We start from the raw sequence: 23684 nt of genomic DNA, 5'->3' as shown, positions 1-23684 counted from the left end.
CCCTCTGATAAGCTAGAATGCTTCCCTCCAACACAGAAAGGCTTGGGGGGCTCAGAGCTTGCAAACAGTGCTGTATACAGCAAATCTGTATCTGGACCAGACTAGTTACAGGAAAACGAGTGCAAACATGGGCTTTTAAACCAAAAAGTTGAAAGAGATGGAAAAACTGCCCAAACGGCCAATAAACTACAATTTCTGGGCCAGAAACCACTCTTGTAGATAGGCTACCTAGTGCTTACCACTCCCACTGATAGGCCATGTCATGGTAGGAATTTTCAGCTACTAGAAAATTCTCATGCGGCTATCTTTGTCAACAGAATAAAATGCTAAATATAAAGCACTTCTTGCATCAAGGTTGCAAAAAAGTTCTGCACCAGCTGTGTGATGTAGTGGGATAAAGCCCCGACTTATGTTATAAGCAACCAGAGTTGAAATAGCAGCATGGGTAGCTGTAGGAGCTAGTGGAGGATGAAGTGATCTAGTGGAAGTTGCCATCTGTCTGATCCTGGGGGAATTGAGATAGCTCTACCTTGTCACACAGTACCTACTTAGTAGGACCAGTAGGTGTTCTACCATATGGAGCTCAAGACTAGCGAGTCCATACTGCTGTGTGCAAGTTGCAATGTAAGCTTAGGTAGTCCGTGTGCAGTGATATGGTTCCTCTCAGGTAGCAGTAAATAGCAGACCTTGAAGAAAACACCTCAGGGGGAGCCAAATGCTCTGTCAGGGGATAGGACTGGCCAGCCCACAGGACCAGCACTCTGACCCTTTCCTACTTTGTCTCTCACTGTAGAATAGATGAGCTAGTTAGGATTCCTGGACAGGAATGAATGGGCCATAGGCCTCTTGTCTAGCCTGGGGATTTATGTCTCTCACTACTGTGGCTGAAAGGGTGTAGGTTAGAGAAGCTGTTTGACTCCTCCCCCCCGGGGGGGGGGGGGTTAAAAAGGTTATACCCAATTTTAGAAAGTAATACACTTTTTGCAGTACCTCTATATTCTCTCTTTTGAAGTAGTTCAAATTTATAACCCTGACATTTGGTTTTTGTTTTCTTTCAACAGGTCTGCTTTCTTCTTAGTGTTGTTTCAGAAACCATTTTCTTCAGGGAAAGCAGTTACAAAACATCAGGTAAGTTGTGTTGAGAAGGCCAGTTAATCCTGCCTCCCTGTTAACTTCTGGTGTAAGCTGCATTTTTCCTTTTCTTTGATTTGTTGATATACTTGTATTTTGGGATCTTTTGTAACACCTACTCTGAAATGTAATATAGTTTACATCTTGCAAAAGAAATGAATGACCTCCTTGTTGAGGTATATGACTTACTGATGTGCACCTTAACAATGTTGAATGATTAAATGACTATACCTCAACTCACAGTACTCTGCTGCCTTGTGAGCCAGCTCACTTTACATATTCACAAGAGTGAATGAAAATTTATGGGAGGGAGTCATTAGCAATTACTTTTGTCTGCTCACCTCTGTGACCTGATGTTGACTGAATTACATAGGAGAACATGTTACTCTCCCAAATAACTCCAACTGACAAATCAGCAGTAAATTACATTACCTAAACAACCCTTCTTGCACCTGCCAAACAAACAGGCCCCCTTAAAACTGTCCCTTAATTAATTCCTATTGTGAAAGGTTCTAATAGCAAGACCAATAATTGCAGCTTTGTGTTCAGTAAGCAAATTTTTCACAAACACACACTATATATGGTACTGTTTGCATATCTTTGCTTTGTTACACATGTAACTTCTTACCTGTGCATTGTGATCCTTAAAGATTAATAATGTACACTCTGTACTGTGCATATCTCTGCTTTTATACATGTATCTTCGATTATTTTATGTTAAATTAGAATACTTTGTAATACATTGTGGAGCTTTTCTCCCCAGGCCTCCACTGAAAATGGGTTTCTGACCCAGTGGACTTTACCTGTCATCAAATGTCAATAAATAAACAATAAATAAATGTAGCGCTCTCACTAATTCATTTAGTTTATTTGGTAGCCGACTATGGATATAAGTGGAGAGTTGTCAGCCTCAGTTCTTCTTATATATTTTTGATTTATTCTGATGGGAGGCTGGTGACGTTCAGGCTTTGTTGTGCTACAGAGTTTATGAATCTTCAGCTAATTTCATGACACACAAGTTTTGGCCCTGGGTATGCTTCCGATGATCTGGGTTTGACTGATTGCCCGAAGCCAGTTGGGGGGGCAGTGTATGGCGTGAATGGCCAAGGCAAACTTGCCTGTCCTAGAGTAGTAAGTGTTACCAGAGCCCTGCTACAGGATCTCTATCTGGAGAGGTGTGTGGAATTTCAACTCCATCCACAAGACCAAAAAAAAAAAAAAATGCTCCAAAATCACAAACTAAGAAATACTTGCTGCTGGAAGTCAAACAGTCCAAAACCAAGCCGTAAAAACTTTATGTTGCTCAAGAAGTGCAGTACAATCCAGTAAGCGTATACAAGAACTTGGAAGGGGAGAAGGGGTGTTAGCAAAGTGTGCATTGCATTCCATCTGAGCATCAGAGATGTGGAGAAGTCAGCAGCTGCAGTTGTCTTGGCATAATCGTCAGTGTATGACATTTTCTAGACAATGGGGGGAGGGCTTCAGCAGTCTCTGGCTCTTATCTAATTCTCCCATGTCCTTGCATACTAGAGTGAAGGAAGAGGACATGTTCAAACGGGCAATAAGGGCTTTAGAGTCATAGAGGAGGGAGATGGGGGATAAGGACCAAAAATTTTCTTTTTCTTCCCCAGTGCAGCTACTCTGTCTGCCATTAGCCATGTCATCCCTTCTCAGTCATATGTTCCACCTTTCCTGAAGCCTATCCACTTCCCTGGCTGCTTATACTTTGAGCAGTTAAGTATACAGAGAAAGAGTTCAGTGTGTCCCAGTATGGTGCCATCCTGACAGCAGCAGGGGACTTCCTTATTGAATGCCATATTCTCTGTCATGTCCAGTTCCCCAGTGTGCATTGTGTATGTACATATCTCTGGATTAGCATCTTTGGACAGCTTCAGTTACTGCTAGCTATTTCTTATAAACCCTTCCTACCCCTTACCCTGAGATAGGAGAACTGGCAAAAAATGTTCAACACTGTCTCCTGGCTGACATCTCAAGAATGTAAACTAAACATTAAACAAATTCCTAAAGGAAAAAAAAAAACATGGCGAGTGTAATAGATGTGGGAATTTTTCTGTTTGAACTTTTAGAGTTGTACTTCAAAGTGCATCCTGAGAGTAGGACAGCCAAGTTATAGTTTTAGATTACAGACTTCTACTGCTGGTGTATGAAATTTCTCTACATCATTTGCCATTCTACTTTATTCTCTGACTATTGTTTACTTCTTAAAAGTATTGAATAGTTTTTAGTTTTGACACTTCTGTATAATTACAATTTTTAACAGCTGTGTGAAAATGTACTACTCTCATTTACAAATGATTTGTACAGTTTTGGAGGATGCAGGATTCCCATTTGAAAGGTTAATACATTAAGATTGTTATCACGGTATATATTATTTGAAATAAAGCTATTTTCTTAATATGAATGCTGTTCTTATTGGAAAAAGTGGCAAATTTCTCCCCCCATCCTTTAAATGTTTGGTAATGTGATTGGGAGAGGTAGAAATGGAAATCTGTACTGCATGTGGATGTCAGTTTAACATTGGACCTTTTTTGTTTTTTGCCACGGCCGCAGGTGCAAGGCTAGAAGGAGCTAATTCTGGGTAGACTTTGGGTGCTGAGAAGAGCAGTCTTGGCAAACTTCAAATATTGAAGCAGTACTGATTCCTTGAACTGTACTGAGACTTTGGATGAGTCCATTCCTGGAATGGTAGTAGAAATCCCCAAAATTTGCAGAAAATAACAAAACAATGCTAATTGTATTACATAAGGATAATTTACAGGAGCCAGTCAAGCAGTATTTATTTGAGAAGTATGTGGAAATTGGAGTAGCCTGGAGAAAATTCATGCAAACCTGTGGAGAGCATACAAATTCCATATAGACCATGACTAAAGATGAGGCTTGAACCCTGGAGTCTTGATGTGAAGCAGACAAAACTGATTGATCATGCTACCTCAAAACAAAACTTGGAATTTTTTTGTGATCAGGGATCAAGCCAGGAAAATAGCACTGCTAGTACCATCTACTAACTACTTAACTACCAGTGAGAAGAAGTATGGGAAGTTAAGTAGAATGCATCCATTACTTTTAAAGCTATGAACACTAAACTAATGTGCAATATTGTTTCCAAAAATAATGTGCACTACTGTTTGTTACAATAACTCAAAATTTTACAGGAGATTTTTTTTTTTTAGCATTTGCTTGGTATGTCAGTGGTAGGTCTGAATGAAATGTCCTAGATAGCATGGTCAGTACTCATTTTATTTTCTCCTATTTTATTTATTTATTTATTTATGCTTCTGTCAGTTAGCTCCCATCTCACTAATTTTTCACATTATCAATGAAGGCCAGCACCCTGTTCAGAGTGGGCTTCAGTACATTGCAAAAATGTAGCTGGCTCATTCAGCTCCATGTGCCGGAACTCTGAACCAGCATCCCACCCCTTCAACTGAAAAAATAAAAAGACAGTCCTTCTGACCAGGTGGCCAGATGCATATCTGCCCCCTCTGCCTACCATTCATGTCCCGTTTTCTGTGCCATGTCCCGACGTAGTCAGATCTGAGCATTGTGATGCTTCATGCAGGCAGGGTATAAACAGTAGCAACAGTTGCTATAGTTTATGCCCTGCCTGCACAAAGTGCTACAGCACTCTGGTTTGAGTTAAAAAAAAAATAAATAAATAAATAAATAGACCACACACACACTCAGATTTGACCGCAAATGCAGTCACACCCCACCCAAAACTTTGTGCCCGTGGCAGTTGCCCCTCTCGCCCTGCCTCAGCTATGCTGCTGATTCTTTGTAACTGGCTTCCAGGATAGTCTCCAGCATAACGTATCTTAGCCCAAGAAATCTGAACAAAGTCAAAAATAATTGTGGGTGGAGGGGAATGATATAGCTCCAAAATGAGGGACTGGTTTTAAATGTTGCTGTTATAAACATAGAAATTTGCTTTAATAACAGGTTTTGTGTTGGCATTCATTTTCTGAAGGGTATGAATTCTGAAATTAAAATGTCTACTTGGTGATTTTGTTCTCAATGATATGTCAGGAAAAAACACATTTTATGAGGAACTGACCAAAAATAAGGCAAAAATCTGGAAAATCAAGGGGCATGGTCTCAAGCATCCCTGTAGCCCTATAAAGAGTAAAGCAGTTTATTAGAAAGTAATGGATGGCTGGATGAGCAGAGTGGTGTGTGTCTGTGTGTGTGTGTCTGTGTGTGTCTTAGGTAGACAACATGGTAGCCTAGTGGCAAGATCTTTGCCTCACATATTCAGGATCAGGTGTTTGGTCCTGTATTCCAGCCACTGCCTTGGCAAAGTTTGTATGTTCTCATGTGTTTGTGTGTTTTCTTTGGATACTCTGGCTTCCACCGTGAAGCATTCTGTCTGATTGTGTTCCCCAAAACTGTCTATTTGTATTGCATATGGGCTTCCCTGGGTTTAATTTATCCAAGTCTTTTGGGGTTCTAATACCACGAGTAGAATGGACTGCATTCCTAAGTCAGGGTATGATTAAAGTTTATGAAATTAGTATTGTTTCAATCTTTGACTTTGACTTTAACCAAAAGTGCTCTTCTCAGCACTTTCAGTGTGCAAATAATTGTCTCCGTTTGCAATTCTTACACAGTTATATGTATTGGTAGCATATCTAAGTACGACTGTAAATTATTTTTTTAGTCTCATTGTTCCTACTGCTGTTGAAACTTTTGTGGGTATCTTCTACATTGTTCCTGTTTCTTATTGCAAGTCTTTATGTTATGGCTTTGTGTTTCTCTGTACATAAGACAGCATTATCACTAGGTATAGCAATTTGTGTTCAGTGCCGCTATTTTCTTTTTTTATGGATTACTCTATCTGGTTTTCACGCATCTATTTTTTGAACTGTTGGTAATAAGTGAGCCATGTCATGTATACTTCATTGTTCTCTAACGCTTTGTGGTTCATGTTTCCAGTGCTTCTTAGCTACTTGCGTATTGCAGTGTTTGCAGTTTTATCACATTTTGTGCCTTTCAGTGTACAGGCCCTCTGCCATGAGAGTAACACTCCAAACAAGATGTGTCATTGTCTCCACTTCTTTTTTACAGAATGTACAATTGTCTGTTTCTCCCATATGTTCAGTGGATTTTGTAAACCAATGTGTATATGTGTGTGTGTATGTATGTATATATATATATATATATATATATCTATATATATATATATATATATCTATATCTATATATATATATATATATCTATATCTATATATATATATATATATATATATATATCTATATCTATATATATATATATATATATATATCCTGGGCTGTCATTATTAACCTTTCGCCTCTTCCCATTCCTGCATCAAATCCTGATCAACATGAGATTGTTCCAGGAGATCTCTATACTTATCAATATTTTTATGGTTTTTCCACATTTCTTTCCTTCTCATCTGATCCTTCTCATTATAGCCTTTCTTTTGCTTAGCCTGGTCCGTTGTTTCTAGCTCCCACTTTTTCCTGCACTGCTTCCAATTACTTTTGGGCTTTCTGCATTCCATGTCCAGCTTTCCTTGTGTACCTTATTTCCATACCTTGCTTGACCACCTATCTGTTCTGTAGTCCTCACACATGCTGTTTTGAGGTGCTGCCATTGTTCTTCAGCTCTATTTCCTCCACTTCTTGAGGAGCTAGAGCCTCAACAACTACTTGAACTGCTGTGCTTTCTCTCCAGTCAACTTCCAGGTGTTCAGCTTGGTCTCTGACCTTAGACCCTTGTCTGACCACTGCTTGTAGCTGATTGCATCAACCAGTGGTTTATGCTGTGAGCCAACTGTTTCACTGGGGATGACTTTGCAATCACGGATTCTACCCCAATACCCTTTCCTGACTTGGAGGAAGTCTTCTGAGTTGCATGATGGCCGTTCTTGCATGTGCTCGTGTGACTTTGTCTTTCTGAACCACATGCTGGCTACTATTAAGCCATTTGCCAGACAGAAGTCTTGAATGGCCTCTCATCCTTTTATTCCTGTTGCCCCACCCATGTGAACCCAGGCAGTCCTCTTTTGCTGTCCTGTCTGTCCCGATATGTGCATTCAGCGCACCCATTATCAATGTCAATTCATGTTGTCATGCAACTGTTGTGTGAATGCACTCTTTTCCTTGCTATCACAAACTTGCTGTGGAGCATAGGCTAAGATTATGAATGCTGCCTTATTAGCCTAGAGTCTGATTGCCATGAATCTCACTAATTCTGATGACATCCCTTACTGTCTTCTGAAGCCTCTCCCTCATCATAATTCCCACACCATTTCTAGTCTGTACTCCTGAGTAGTACGGTCTGAATCTGAAGCCAAGGGGCTTTGCTTCATTGTCCTTCCATCATGTATCTTGGATATAATGGATGTCTAGTCTCCTCCATACAGTCTTGTCATCCACTTCCAAGCAGTATCCTGTTACTGAACCTATATTGAGTGTGACAATTATTTCATGTTTCCAGGTTGATTGTTTTTACATCCAACTTTCACTTACCAGAGTTATCCTAGGTAACCCAAGGTGTGCAACTTGGACACAAGACAGCCAGTTGCTTATTGACTCAGGGCTGCTGTACATTGTGGCGGGCACACACTGGCCAGTAGGGGACATACAACCTTCCCACTGTTAGCACGAGTCCCTCGCATAGGTCTGAGTAGGCCGGGTCCTCAACCCACTTATCACCAGCAAATACCCATGCCCATTTTAGTGCATTAGTCAATACGACTAAATCACTTGGAGCCATAAGTTTTGTGTTTTAGCTACTCAACTGTGTAAAAAAAATGTGCTATGGTGTGTACTCTGTGATCAGTATTCTTCTGTCTTGAGGAAACTGCAAACCACAATAGATGCCCAAAACAGTTGGTCTGTAACAACCCCCCCCCCCCCCATAGGCCACTATCTAGAGTCTGTGCTGCTGCCCAAAGCACCATTCTTGGGTGAATTTGATATGAAAACACTCAGCATGTTATTCTGAGGAGGGAGGGACATTATATTCACAGGTAGAACATGTAAACTCCAAAAAGGCATTGGCCAGAGGTCAGACTCCAACATTGTAGCTTGTGCATGGGATGAGAAGACCTTAACCATTACAGCAACTGATCTCCTTATCAAGACTAGATTACATTCTTGTATCATCTGAGAAAGTTTTAACCACTTGCAGTTGTGCTTTCAACTCCTCATCTGATGAACTATACAGTTTTAAGTCCCCCTCCCCCTCAAAAAAAGTAGATGTCTTTAAGCAAGGTTGTGTTCTGTGAGCTAAATTGTATGTGACCTAACTTGTTAAGAAAACAGCTGAATGGGTTAAGGGCAATAGAAAACAGAGGCAGTAACAAAGAATCACCTTGGAATATCCTCTCCTGAATTTTTATCCCTGGGGTGGTAACTTGCCCTTTGTCATGGCTTAACTGCAAAGTGGTTTGCCATTGTTTCATGGTCACTTAATGTAATTCATTAATGTTGGATGTGTGTTAACATCTGTAAGCACTCTATTATCCATGAATGTAGGATCTCCGTGCCATACTTAAATTTATTCCACTTTTTACAATTCTATGTTATGGCTTTATTTAACGAGTAATCGTCATTTGTTCCTTTTGATTTTCTTTTGTTGCTCTTTTGTTCTATTGCTGTGATTTTGAGGTTTTTTTTTTTTTTTAACGAGTATAAACTGCCTTCATCATTTCCAGTATATAGTTTGTACACAGTCCGTTCCAGTATATAGTTTGTACACTGTCGGAAAGACAAGTTGTTGAACTGTAGTTTTTAAGATGGCTTACAGATTCACTCTTAAGGAGGAGTATCATTTTTTTCCTGTTAACCAGGTTGATATCTGTTCGGAATGAGCATACAAGTAATTCTTGAGTAGTAAGCCTTTGTATAAAAATGTTAATACTTTTAGCCAGAAGTTAGGTACTGTATCAGAGCCTGGGATTTCACAGTTAGAAGCTTTTCTTAATTTTGTTTCTGTTTCTGTAGTCGTCATTGTATCCCATTTCACATCCTGAACATTTGAATTCCTTATTTCTTTTATATTTTTTGTCAGTCCAGCATCTTTGTTTCACATGGTCTTCATAAATATTTTTCCGAAATTTGTATATTTCTTATTTTTAGGTGGTGTTTGTTTTCCTTTTGCTTTTTCCCAATTCTCTGTAAAACAGTTTTGTTTGTCAATGAATTGCTTATGTTGTACTTTTCCTTTATATTTATCTGCATGTCTTCTAAGTCTTTCTGACTGTGCTTGTATCTGTAGTTTTATCATTTGCAGAAGTGTATGGGAGAGCCTGGTTTGTTATATTATATTGCTTTTACTATGTCTGTCTTTCTAAGTATTTTGTTCATTTGTTCCCATGTCTGTATTTTTCTTTTTTTTTTCTCAAATTTTTTTTTATTTTTCAAATAGATTTTTGAATGAATTCCATGGTATTTATACATAACATCTTAAATAACTATGTACACTATTTACATTAGCCGGACACTATAACAGATCTTAATGTATACAGTAAGTATGTCTAATCCATTATCAGAGTGTCAGTCAACGATAAGACTTTTCCCCAAGGGTTGTTGATAAATTGCTTTGGATAACTTCTTAGTTCTTTAATTTTAATTTCCAATAATGCTATGGTCTTCAGTAGGCTGTAGAAGTCTTCCAACATTGGTATTGTTTGTATTCCATGTTCTTATTATACACTTCCTTGAAATTGCAAGTATAGTCCATACTAGATACATGTTTGACCTATTCAAATGAGGACCTTCGTTCACATTTAATAATACAAGAGCTTTAGCTAAATAAAATTATTCATTAAATAAAGCTTGTAGAAAGTTATTAATACCTTTCCAAAATGGCTTAATTTTAACACAATCAAAGAAAAATGTGGTTCCAATCTGCATTGTGTACTTGCTCATATTTCAAACATATTCCTTTTATGGAAGAACTAATTTTACTGATTCTGTCTGAGGTTACAAATGCTCTGTGCAAGCATTTCCAATTAAAAACTTTCCAGTATTGTGTAAAGGATGTATATTTTATTGATAATAAGATATTTGTTTTAATATCTTCAGTTAACTGTATTGTGTCCTTTTGTTATACATTTCCAGTATGAGGTTTTGGGAGTTGTTTTATAGTTTATCAATGTTTTGTAAAATTTTGAAGTACTGTTTCCCATGTCAAAGTCAATATATATGATTTCATATATGTATTTTGTAAATTTAGATATTTCTTTAAATGAATTGTTAATTATTCTACTTAAATCTTGCAAATATGACAGAATACTCTAAAGTTAGCTAGTCCTGTTGTGGAATTGTGTATGCTTTTATTACTTGCATATGTAAAACTTTTAGTTTCTTTGATACATTGGAGCTGACAAACAAATCCTTTCTGTTCCCAGGAATGAATAATTTCTCTCTATATTTTATGTGGAAAGTTATTTGTGACTATAAATGGTGTTAAAAGATCAAACCAGATTTTTAAATCTGTATTTGCATTAATAATTTACCTAAATGTCAATGTAATAATTTAATCATATAGTGGGTTTAGTTATGTTATATTGCATACTAATACACATGGCAAATTGTTTTTATCTGTTATTAGAAATGTTTTCTGTAAATCAGATTCATTTATTGATATTACAGTTATAGTAATTTGGGCTTATCCAATCTGAGATTGTTTTAGATATTGATGCTTTTATATATGTTTCTGTATCAGGAAAGTTTAAGTCTCCCTGTTTCCATGGTCTGATATGATGTATTAAAGCTATTCTGTTTCTTTTGCGAAACCATAAAAATTTTATTAGGCATGAATTTATTTCTTTAAGTATATTCCTTTCTGGTAACAGTTGTATTGACAAGGCTATATATAGGATCTTGGGCAGTAAAACCATTTTTGTTAACTGTAGTCTATCTTCAAATGTTAATATTATTTTGTTCCATTTGTCCACAGAGATTTTAATTGTATTGATATTATTGTAGTTTTTTGAGACTAATTCATTCTTATCTTTGCATAATTCAATTCCTAGATATTTTAGGGTAGACTCTTGTTTCCCTATGATGTGATCCCCCTTAGTCTGCAGTTTTTTTTTTTTTAATTTAAAAATAAAAATTTTGATTTTGATAATGGAGTCCTGAAGTCATGTGAAATTTGTCAGTTAATAGATCTAATTCTTCTAATGTTTCTCTTGTATTAGATAGTAATATGTCATCAGCAAATAGCATTACATTAGAATTGTATTGTTCATAAACATCTATTCCTTTGATTTTTATATTGTTACAAATTGAATCTGCCAATATTTGAATAGCCAGAGCAAATAGAATTGGTGACATGGGACATCCTTGTTTAATGCCTTTTGTTATATGTATAGATTTAGAGGTAAAAGGATGCAACTTTGACATATGCTAAATTATTTGTATATATATTCTTTAGGAGGTGAACAAAGGATGCAGGAAATTCAAATAGCATTAGGATTTTGAATAAATAGCCCCAATTTAGGGAATCTGAGGCTTTTTCTGTATCTAAGCCAATTATAAGTGTTTATTTTCTTTATTAACATAATCTATAAGAAAAATTATCCTTTTAATATTGTCGTGTGTGTCTATATAAATCCAGTTTGATCATTATTTATTGTTTTGAATAGTGGTGTTTTCATTCTTTTAGTTAATATTGTCATAAATATCTTATAGTCATTATTTAATGATGTAGGTCTATATGAGGTACAGAGGTTTGGGGATTTGTCTTCCTTTAGGATTGGTGTGATTAAGGAATATCTCCAAGAGGGTGGTATTAAAGCTTGTGACTGAATTTCTCTGATATTGTTAATCCTCGTTCATTCCTTGCACATGGGTATCTGTTCCAACCTTGGAACCGAGCCGGCCATTTTCCAAGCTCGCATCAGCTTCAAACTCTTGAGCTAAACTCTTACCCACAATCCCCCTCTCCCTGTTACCTCAGATTTCGTTTGCCGCATTGCCGTTCGGTCGTGTCAAGCTGCTTCTCTTGAGCTAAGTACAGTTATTTGTTGTATAATAGTCATTTATATTACTTTTCTGTCAGAAAAGTTTCTATTTCATCATCTCTTACCCTATTGCATCTAGCGACCATATTTTCTTGAGGTTTATTTCTCTCTCTTTTTACCGCGAGGTATTCTCCCCTTACCATCATTGGTAATCTTTCCCTTTTTTTCATACCTTCAGGTATTCTTTTGTACCATTGCTGGTACGCTTTCCTACTATCTAAATTTGTTATCATGGCAGATGAGAAAGGTAGTCCGAGGTTTAAACGGTGTTCTGATTGTGGACACAAACTACCTACTTCTGATGCACACTCTTTGTGCGTTTATTGTTTGGGGGCATCACACTTATCTGTTGACCCACCCTGTACTATCTGTGAAAACATTTCAAATAGAACTTTGTAAGGAAAAACAAGTTGTTGCTGAAGGGACTTCTTAAATCTCCCTTTTCAGAGGCTGTTTCTGGGTCGGAGGCATCAACCCCTCCTAGAGCCCATAAGAAAATCTTGGATGTTCCTACCAAGGCTGAATCTTTGCCTTCATCCCCGGCTGGGGACTCACGCCAACCAAAACCTGAAAAGGCTAAAGTTTCGGCTCCGGAGCTCACTCAGTCAGCCCCAGTGCTTTCTGTGCCTAGACCTTCGGCACCGAGGCCTTCAGCTCCATTAGTGATCTCTGCTCTGTCTTCTCCTGCAGCCTTCACTATATTGTCACCGAGGGGCTCCTCTGTTCAGACTATTACTACTGTATTGGCACCGACCGTTCAGTCGGCGCAGACCTTGACCACGTCAGGTCAGACATCTTACTCGGAACAGACGCCTTTATTGTTGACTCCAGTTTTGTCGGTTCCAGCTTCGGTACCGACAACCACTTCAACACCGATTCATGTGTCGGTGCAGATCATGACCTCGGCACCGATGACCTCTTCGGTGCAGACGCCCATAGTCCAGTCTCTCTCAGCACCGTTGTTCTCGGTGCGGACTGGTGAGATGGGCACTGAGTTTGCCTCTTCTGTGGACAGGCCTGTTTCTCCCTCAGTCTCCATGAGGTCCACTAGAAGCCTTTCCGAACACTGTGTTGCATCTTGTGGATCAGTTGCTCTTGGCCATAGGTATTACACCCCCAGGAACTACCCTTCCTTGGGAGGTGATCACCCGTCTCCAAAGACCCCCTTCATATTCTCCCCCTTCATTGCCTTTAAAGTCCATGGATATAGCACAGTCTTCACCTTCTGCGATTCCCTTTATGGATCTCACTAAGGAACTGCAATTGCCTTCATGGCAGGAAAGTTTTACTATGACCCAGGATGTCAGTTGTGACACACAGTTTGCTGCTTCTCAGCCATCCAGGGACTCCGGGTCCGCAGGCTGAGCCACTTAGGGGAGGGGTGACCCCTGTCCTAGACATTCAATCTTCCTCAGGTGGACCAGCCTTCCAGCCTTCCAACTGATGGAGAAGGCTTTCGCCGCTGCTGGCAATACTGGACTGTCTGTCCTTCCTCCCTCCTCTGGTACACTGGTTTCACAAGTCGCACTGAGCGGACACTGGGTGCAAGGGCCTCAGGACATATTCCCACAGGAAACCCCTTTTCTGCTGTCTTCTCCAGCTTCTCCCGCTGAGGAAGTCCACCGGAAAAGCTTGTGTAAGAGGAAGCACATGGACTCCACGGAGGAGTCCCTCACTGAAGACACAGATTTTGATGAGGGGGAAGGGTCCCCTCAATCACCCTCTGAGGTATCCTTTGGTGATATCCTTGAAATCCTGAAACAGAGAGGTGACTGGCAGTTCTCTAATCCAACCTTCTGAGGAATCTGTGTTTTATCTGTGTTTCTGCAGGCCTTTCGGGCCCGGCCCCCTACCTCCTGGGTTACTCCACCTGCCGATTAACTTGTCCGGGTTATCGCCCAGCGTTCTTGGAAGGCTCCTGACACCATTGAAGCTATTCCCCGGAGGCCAGATAAGATTTTGTCCCCTCAAGCTATGGATCCCCATTGGTCAAAAGGACTTCCTGTGGATGCTTTGGTGGTGGCGACCGCAACAAAAAAGTATCTGGCAGAAGAAGAAAGCCAGACTGTCCATCCGCCTAACAAAGAGTCCTGGGCCCTGGACAGGATAGGGAAGCGCACCGTTGCATCAGCAACCTGTACTATCAGGTCCCTGAATTATATGGCACACTTTACCAGGCTTCAAAGGGATCTGATTTCTGAGCTCTCTGAAACCTTGGCTGGTGCCGTGTCTGAGGTCCGTGACAAAGTGGCCTCTCAGATGGCCACCATTGAGTCGATATGTAACTCCTCTATGCGGCTGATATCTCGCACATCAGAAGGAGCAGCTAGAGCAGCGGGTTCAGCTGCGGTCTTGAGACGACACGCCTGGATGCGCTTGTGCAATTTCGTGGAACCCTTTAAGGCTTCCTTTCTTAATGCTCCCATTGAGGCCTCCTCGTTGTTTGGATCCAAAGTTAAAAGTGCACTGGCCAGATGTGAACAGGATGGTAATACCCTTTCTGCCGTAGGTGTCAGTTATTCTTCCCCCCAGTGTGCTTTCTCCCGAAACCAAAAGAGTGGGAAGATATGGTTCAAGAAATCTCAGGGTCCTTTCCGTGACACACAGGCCGAGTTCTCCCCTAGAGGCAGAGGGGGAAACTCACAGGGAAGACTCTCCTTTCAGGGCAGAGGGGGTCCGCGTAACCAGGGTTCCAGGGATTCTTTCCCTGGTCTATCCTACCAGCGCTCCCGAAGAGCGGCCCAACTCCTTTCCTCTGGAGGTGGTTGGGGGGACTTTTCTCCTTGTACCCTTCTGCCTGGCTAACCGTCACCATCAATTCTTGGGTACAAAGGATTATAACCAGAGGTTATCGTATCCCCTTCGATCTTTGTCCTGTCCCTTCAAAAAACCTTCCCAACGTTCCACCCAGTCAAAGGGAAGAAGCAGCACTAGAGATAGAAAAGCTGCTAAGAAAGAGAGTCATCCAAATAGCCCCTCCAGACCAGATAGGATTCGGATTCTACTCAAGACTATTTTTGGTGCCAAAGAAAACCGGGGACTGGAGGCCAATTTTGGATCTCAGTGTATTGAACAAGATGTTCTTCGTCTCACATTGCTGCAGTCATAACCTGCGGGTAGTCCGCTGTCCTCGGTCGACCCGAATACCAAAGTGTTAGGCTGGTGTCGGTCATGGTCGCTCAGAGCTGACGTCAGTACGCAGTAGTACTTAAGCGCATGACCGACGCCATATCCCGAGTCTTTCTTGCCGCGTGGTCCGAAGCAGAAGCAGCGTTTGCAAGTGCCGTTCGGCGTTCTGAAATTTTCATTTTTCGAGTTTCAGACCGAAGACCAAGTTGGGCTAAGTACCCCGTTGGGGAATATTTTTGTCTTTTCTTGCTTCAGTTAATCCGGATGTCAGAAAAAGTTAATAATTGTATTTCTTGTGGGAAACAGATACCTCATAGGGGCTATCACTCTCTCTGTATTCCTTACTTGGGGCCTGAGCACGACGTAGTCGGGTGTCGCTTTTGCGCTAGATTTAATAAGCGCACCATAAAACGTAGATTAGACTGTGCTAGGCTTGTTTTCGGTAAGCGGTGTAACTGCAACATGCCGTCGGATCCTCCGGCACCCGCTACCGCAAAAAAGTGAAAAGATTAATCTTTAAAGTCTAAACCGGATGAGTCGTCCGTTGCGGACGCCGGTTCTATGGAATCTATGGTTGAATCTGTGGATCCAGCCGAGGTCTCGGCTGAATCCCAGGGGGAACCTTTACTATTACAGGAGTTGGCCTCTCAGGAGTTAGGTCAGGCCGAGGGGGCTTCTCAAGTTTCTGTGGTTCCATCCTTACAAAAGGTTATTAGGCCTTCTACTTCTGTCACTAAAGGCCCTGCTAAGGCTAGACCTGGTCTTTCTGGTACAGGCCACAGCCCTAGTTCTTCGGGCTCTGTTCCTAAAAACATATGTTGAAAATGGCAGAGGATTTGATTACTTTGATCAGGGGTTCTATGCCCCCTCCAGAGAAGAGGCCTAGGGTGGAGACAGAGTTAGAGGGATTGGAGCATTCCTCAGATTACTCTGAGTCCTCAGCTGAGGATATTCAGGATTTTCCTCCCTATTCTGATTCGGATGCAGAGGATTCCTGTCCTTCTGCTTCTCCTCCAGAGGATTTTTCCTTTTCTGAAACCTTGCACTCCATGAGGGAGCATTTCAAGTGGGAAGGTCAGGATTTTTCAGATTCTCGTAAGAGGCTTAGGGAATTTTTGTTTTGTTTTTGCCACAACATAGACCTTTGGCTATTCCCCTGTTTTAGATGTTGTTCAGGATGTTTTCTCTGAAGCTTCCTTAATCCTGATTCTTTACCCCTGCCCTGTCAAGCCAGACAGGTATTACAGAGTTCAGAGGCACATAAATATTTGTATAAGAGTCCTAGAGCTGACCCGAAACTATTATTCAAGGGCCTAAGGGTGTCAGGGCTTCTGTAGTTAAGAATCCAGTTCCTCTGGATAAAGATTCTAGAGCTTTGGATAGGTGGGGTAAAAAAGTGTATACCTCCTCCACGTTAGCTATGAGGGCTTTAAATTGCCAGTTTCATATGCTGAAGTATCAGAACTTTCTGTTAGGTCAGTTGAAATCTAAGGTAGATGCTTTATCTGAGGGTATAGAGTGTAAGGAATTGCAGGACTTAGTTCATGCTTCAGATCAAGTTGGTAAGCATTCCTTGCAGTGTGGCTTCGATGCTCTTCAGGCTTCTTCCAGGGTGGCTGCTACTGGTTCAGTTATTCGTAGACATGCCTGGCTTAAGGATCAAAATTTGTCAGAGCATGTTAAAGCTCGAATTTTGGATGCTCCTCTTCAATCTGAAGTTCTTTTTGGTTCTCCTGTGGAGTCAGTTTTGAAAAAGATGGAAGACAAAGCTAAGTCTATGCAGACGGTTAAGGAATTTTTGCAAGTGCAGCCCCCTAAGTTTAGCAGGAATTGGCCTGCAAGAGGATGGTCTTACCCTTCTTTGGATTTTCAGTCTAAGGGCAGGTCTAGACGTGGTAGGGGCAGGGCTCACGCTCAGGGTTCTTTCAGACCTAGGACTTGGAGTTCTCCTGCACAATCTTCTGGTGAGGGCAGGGGTCAGCCTTTTCGTAAACAGACCCAATGACCTGTATCTCCAGCTGCCAGATTCTTCCTGTCTGGCAGCTCCTCTAGGAGGAAAGTTGGCACTTTTCAAAACAAAATTGGCATTTGGTCACCCAGGACAAATGGGTGTTGGACATAATAAATCAAGGCTACAAGTTTTATTTTCACACTTTTCCTCCTTTCAAAGGCATGCCAGATGTACCTCCTCAGCAAAGGCTGGAGGCTCACGAACAAATTTCTTTGCTTTTGCAGATGGGGGCAATCCAGGTGGTACCTCCGTCAGAAGTAGGCCTAGGGTTTTATTCTCGCCTATTCCTTGTGCCAAAGAAAGGAAACACTTGGAGGCCAATTCTGGATTTGTCCATTCTCAATTCTTACCTAGACATTCCAAAGTTCAAGATGTTAACATTACAGCAACTTCTGCCTCTGCTAGGCAAAGATCACTGGATGGTAACTCTGGATCTCAAAGAGGCTTATCTTCACATTCCTATCAGGCCCAGCTGCAGGAGATTCCTGCGGTTTCGGGCTGGTACTTCTCATTATCAGTTCTCTGCATTGCCCTTTGGCTTATCTACTGCGCCCAGGGTGTTCACAAAGGTTCTGGCTCCTGTAATAGCTTTCTTAAGACTGAGGGGAATACAAATTTATCCTTATCTGGACGATTGCCTGATTCTTGCTCAAGACAAAGACAAGTTACTTCAACAGCTACAGTATGTAATGGCAGTTTTAAGGTGCCTAGGGTATTCTGTGAATGAAACAAGTCCAGTCTAGTACCTTCTCAAGACATGTGCTTTCTGGGTGTGAGACTGAATACAGCCTCTCAGATGGCTTTTTTGACCCCGGACAAACAAAGAAATCTTCACCTATACTTCCAGCAATTATCAGTAATGTCCAGGCTGACTGCAAGGACAGTCCTTCAAGCCTTGGGGTTCATGGCATCTTGCATTCTGTTACTTCCCAATGCCAAACTGCATATGAGGAAGCTACAATGGTATCTCAAAAGTGTATGGACTCAACACTGCCACGATTTGGACACTGTCATTCAGATAATACCTTGCATCCAGAAGGAATTCTTGTGGTGGGCTCAGGAATGTCACTTAAACAAGGGACTCTCTGTGACCCGACCAGAGGCGAGTCAGATCTTAACGACGGATGCCTCTGACTTGGCTTGGGGAGCACACTTCAATGGGAAATGGATTCAAGATACGTGGCCTCCCAGACTACAGCATTTGCATATCAACATGGAGATGTTAGCAGTCCAATTTGCCCTGATGGCCTTCAAGGACCTACTTCAACCAGGACAGGTGTTGATTCAAACAGACAACACAACAGTCATGTGGTACATCAACAAGCAGGGGGGAACCCATTCTTACCCTCTTTGCAGACAAGCTATGATATTGTGGGAGACTGCTCTGAGTTTGCACATCACTCTTCAAGCACGGTTTCTGCCAGGAGCACAGAACTCCTTAGCAGATGTATTGAGCAGACAAATTGTGGATCCCCACGAGTGGAAATTGGATCCTCACGTATTCCAACAGTTGACAGTGGCTTGGGGAACTCCAGACATAGATCTGTTAGCTTCTCCACTAAATTTCCAACTGCCAAAATTTTGCACAAAGATGTTTCACCCAAAAGCTTGGAAAGTGGATGCTCTATCTTTCAGTTGGAACAACCTTCACGTCTATGCTTTCCCTCCTCTGCCTCTCCTTCCCAAGGTACTCTTGAAAGTCAGGCAGGACAAGCCTTGCATGATTCTAATAGCACCAGATTGGCCACGCCAGCACTGGTATCCTCTGCTGAGGAGTTTAGTTCAGGAGCCTCCTTGGCCTTTGCCACCGATTCCTCACCTGTTGTCCCAGTCAAGCAATCATTTTCTCAATGTCAGGGTACAGTCCCTGCATCTAACAGCCTGGCGTATTCTGTTTTAGACCCTGGCTTCCTCCACAGGTTTTGAATGTCATTTTGGAAGCCAGGCGGCCTAGTACTAGAAAAGTTTATGCTGATAAATGGAGGAGATTTTTCTTTGGAGCACAGCAAAGAGCTTTGATGTCTCAGTGCCTAATTTGAGTTTTACACTACAGTACCTTACTGAATTACTAGACAAGGGTTTGTCTTTTCCTCCGTAAAGTTCATGCTGCAGCCATTTCTTCTCACTATGATTGTGACCTCCTTTATTTTCTCACCCTTTGTTTAAACAATTTCTTAGAGGGGCAAAAACATAAGACCCCACGTGAGAGCTCCTACTCCTTCCTGGGATCTCAATTTTGTGTTGGAAAAGCTTACTTTACCTCCTTTTGAACCTGCAGCTACGTCTGAGTTGAAGTTTTGTCTTGGAAGACTGCTTTTTGTTGGCCATTACGTCTGCTAGGAGGGTATCTGAATTACAGGCTCTCATGGCAGTTGAACCCTTCCTGATATTCCATAAGGATAGGGTGTCCTCGTACTAACCCTACTTTTATGCCTAAAGTTATTTCTAATGTGGCCTTAAACCAGTCTATTCATTTGCCTACTTTTTATGCTGATCCCCAAAATAAAGGGGAAAAGTCTTGCATTCTTTGGATATTCACAGGCAGTTACGCTATTATTTGAGCAGAACTAAAGAGTTCAGGCAGACTCAACAGTTATTTATTTCTTTTGCTTTGGGTTCACAAGGAAAGCTGTTTCAAAGCAAACTATTTCTAAGTGGATTGGCCATTGTATTGCTTTTTGTTATTCTCATCATGGAAAGGATGTTCCTGCTGGGATCAGACCTCATTCCACTAGGGCTGCTGCCACATCTACTGCCTTTTTAAGGGGGTAGCTACTAAGGATATTTTGGAGGCAGCTACTTGGAGTTCAGTGCACACTTTTACTAAACATTACCATCTCCCTCTTTATTCCAAGTCTAGGGCTGGGTTTGCCACTGCAGTTTTACAGGGCATGTTAGCAGCTCCTAATGCTTTTTAGTTTGCCAGCCTCCCTTTACCTTTGCTTTGGGATTCTACCCACAGGTTATGACTGCAGCAATGTGAGACGAAGAACATAGTACAGTTTTGTACCTACCATAAATGTAGATGTTCGAGGATCCACATTGCTGCAGTCCAATTTTCCCTCCCTCCTTCCCCTCTATAGTTTGGGGTTGCTATGTTTCTTCTGGGATAATTATTATTTTCTATATGTTGGTTGTTGGGTACTTTCTATTTGGGCTATGGCCTTTCCTTTTAGGCCTTCTGACATATGGGGCAAGAAAGACTGAGGATATGGCATCGGTCATGCGCTTAAGTACTACTGCGTACTGACGTCAGCTCTGAGCGACCATGACCGACGCCAGCCTAACACTTTGGTATTCGGGCCGACCGAGGACAGCGGACTACCCGCAGGTTATGACTGCAGCAATGTGGATCCTCGAACATCTACATTTATGGTAGGTACAAAACTGTACTTTTGTGAGAGTACAAAAATTCCGGCTGGTCACAATACAGTCTATCCTCCACTTTTGGAAAAAGACAATTGGATGTGCTCGATAGATCTTCAAGATGCGTACTACCACATAAAAGTGGACAGGCCATCAAGAAGATTTCTGCGCTTCCGTGCGGGAGCCAGTCACTACCAGGTCAGACTACTGCTCTTCGGAGTCTCTACAGCCCCCAGAGTGTTCACAAAGTGCATGGCAGTTGTCACAGCTCACTTGCGACTTCAAGGATTCCAGGTGTTTCCATACCTAAACGACTGGCTCATTTCTGCCCTCACCAGACATCTACTGGAAGAAGCCCTGGCATACTCTCTCCTCGCTGCACAAAGGCTAGGCATAACCATAAACTGGCAAAAATCCAGTCTCACCCCATCTTAGTCAACAGAATTCATAGGGGTTATCTTGGACACAAAGAACTGCAGAGCTGCCATTCTAGAGCACAGAATTTTAAGGATAAAGCAACAACTGATTCCAATCCTTTCAAGGGAGAAAGCAACGGCTCACTCTCTGTTCTACAGCTGTTGGGTTCCATGGCAGCCTCCATCACCATTGTCCCACTGGCCAGGTTTCACATGAAGCTTCTACAATGGCTACTGCTCAGCCAGTGGTATCCCTTTCGGCATCCTCTCTCAGCCATGATTTGAGTAACCCACAGGTGCAAATGGGATTTAAATTGGTGGATGACACACAATCTGTCACAATGGTCTCACCCCTTTTCCATCCAGCATCCCAAGGCCACAGTGACCATGGACTCCTCCCTGAAAGGGGGGGGGGGCTATGTCAGGGACAGACAGTCCAAGGCACTGTGCCTTTGTCTAATCATGAAAACAAAGCATGTTACTTTTTTTTTTCACTGATGTTAGTATATTTCTGCGGGTAGGCAGTCCCCTCTTCACTTTCCACACTGCTGCCATTCTAAATGTACTAGCTCTGAGGTTGATGAACCTCAGGGCTAGCATATAAATGTTCTAGAGCTGAGGGCGGTGCTTCTGGCGTTGCAAGCATTTCATCTCCTGCTGCCATCTGGGACAGTTGCGATTCAATCAGACAACATGGCCGTGGTCTGGTGCATCAACAAGCAAGGTGGAACCAAATCTTACCCCCTTTGTTGAGAGGCCATGAGGATATGGCAATGGGCAATGGCTACCAACCGTTTTCTTCTAGCAACGCACATTCACGGGAGTTTAAATGTGATAGCAGACAGACTCACCAGGTGCATTCTTCAACCTCAGGAGTGGTCCCTGAATCCCTTGATAGCGGCGGAGATCTTCCACCACTGGGGCCGTCCTTGCTGCAACCTCTTTGCATCCCCGACCAACTACAAATGCAGCAACTACTTCACCCTGATTCCCCCCCCCAGGACAGTCACTCAGGGACGCTCTAGTCCACAATTGTCCCTTGTGTCTTCTTTACGCATTCCCACCCTTTCCCCTCATTCCCCAGTTTCTGAAGAAAGCCTGTCGGTTGAAGAGAAAGTGATCCTCCTAGCACCATATTGGCCTTGACAGATTTGGCTCCCCTTCCTTTGGCCTCACCTACTAGATCGACCATGGATTCTCCTTCCAACCCCGGAGTTGATCTCGCATCCACAGAACCTGATTCATCCCAACTTGAACAGCCTGAAGCTCACAGCTTGGATACTCCAGTTCCCTTGACTGCCAGGCAGAATGATCTTTCTTTACCAGTACGTGACATTCTCATTGCATCTCATAAGTCTTCCACTAGAATTACTTATCTGAGCAAATGGAAAAGATTTACCTGTTGGCTGAAATATAAACAAGTGGATCCCTTCTCAACACCAGTGTCAATAATACTAGACCATCTGGCCGACCTTTTCCAATCGGGTCTTATCGGCCTCTACCATTAGAGTTCATTTGGCTGCAGTTTCTAATTTTCATGAGGGTGTCCAAGATTCCTCTCTTATGTACCACAAATTGTGCAAAACCTTCATAAAAGGTGTGAATCATCTGAAGCCACCTTTTAGAGAACCTATTCAACCATGGAATTTGTCATTAGTTCTACAAGCTCTGACACTGCTACCTTTTGAACCAGCCTCTTCTTGCGACCTCAAGCGTTTGTCATGGAAAACCTTGTTTTTGGTCGCTATTATTTCTGCCAGACGTATTTCTGACCTTCAAGCTTTATGTATCAAGAGTCCATACTTGATTTTTCATAGAGATAGTGTCTCTGAGAACTAATCCATCATTTCTGCCAAAAATTCTCTCTGAAATGTCCATTAATCAAACCATTGAATTGCCAGTTTTCTTTCCCAATCATTCAAACAGAGGAGAGTATTGCCTACATACCCTAGATATCCACAGGCAAATCTGTTTTTACTTAAACAGGACTAGGTCCTTTTGTAAATCTGACCAGTTATTTTTGGCCTTTTCTGGACCTAGATTAGGATCTGCTGTTGCTAAGGTCACATTAGCTAGATGGTTGAAGGACTGTGTGACCTTCATTTATACGCAATGTAATATCTCGTTGCGTACTACCATGAAAGCTCATTCAACAAGGTCAGTGGCAACTTCTGCTGCCTTCCATGCCAGAACTTCTTTACATGACATCTGTGCAGCTGCAACTTGGGCTGCGCCTCATACCTTCATCAGTCATTACAAATTGGATTTGGCCTCCAGGGAAAGAGCATCTTTCTGTTCAATGGTGCTCAGGAATGTCCTTCCATGAGAGCCTCCCAGGAATAGAGGTAGCTGGGGACTCTGTCCCATGCATAAGGAATGAACGAGGATTAACAATACGTGTCTTACCATAACGTTCCATCTGTATCGTTGATCCTTGTTCAGTCATTACAACCCTCCCTCCTTCCCCCTCCTGTGGTTTCTAGTGGATCTCACCATCCAGTTCTTTTAGGTTATTTGACCAGAGATAGCCTCTACCCTCTTTGACTTGCAAACTCAATCTGAGGTAACAGGGAAATTGTGGGTAAGAGTTTAGCTCGAGAGTTTGAAGCT

The 23684-nt window shown here is 41.9% G+C and overlaps 1 protein-coding gene across 1 annotated transcript in view; it reads left to right on the top strand.

The window, feature by feature from the left end:
* Nucleotides 1-23684, top strand: part of SLC30A5 (solute carrier family 30 member 5) — a 1152350-nt gene that overhangs the window by 117773 nt on the left and 1010893 nt on the right. Inside the window, exon 3 of the mRNA XM_044063733.1 lies at nucleotides 1062-1128. Within this exon, the coding sequence (XP_043919668.1) occupies nucleotides 1062-1128 (67 nt within the window). The remainder of the gene's footprint in view (nucleotides 1-1061; nucleotides 1129-23684) is intronic.

The sequence above is a fragment of the Protopterus annectens genome, chromosome 2.part2 (genome assembly GCF_019279795.1).
Source record: "Protopterus annectens isolate FY-2018-M chromosome 2.part2, PAN1.0, whole genome shotgun sequence".
NCBI classification, from domain to species: domain Eukaryota; kingdom Metazoa; phylum Chordata; order Ceratodontiformes; family Protopteridae; genus Protopterus; species Protopterus annectens.
Note: the sequence above shows the minus strand (reverse complement) of the source record. Positions and strands in the feature narration are given on the sequence as shown.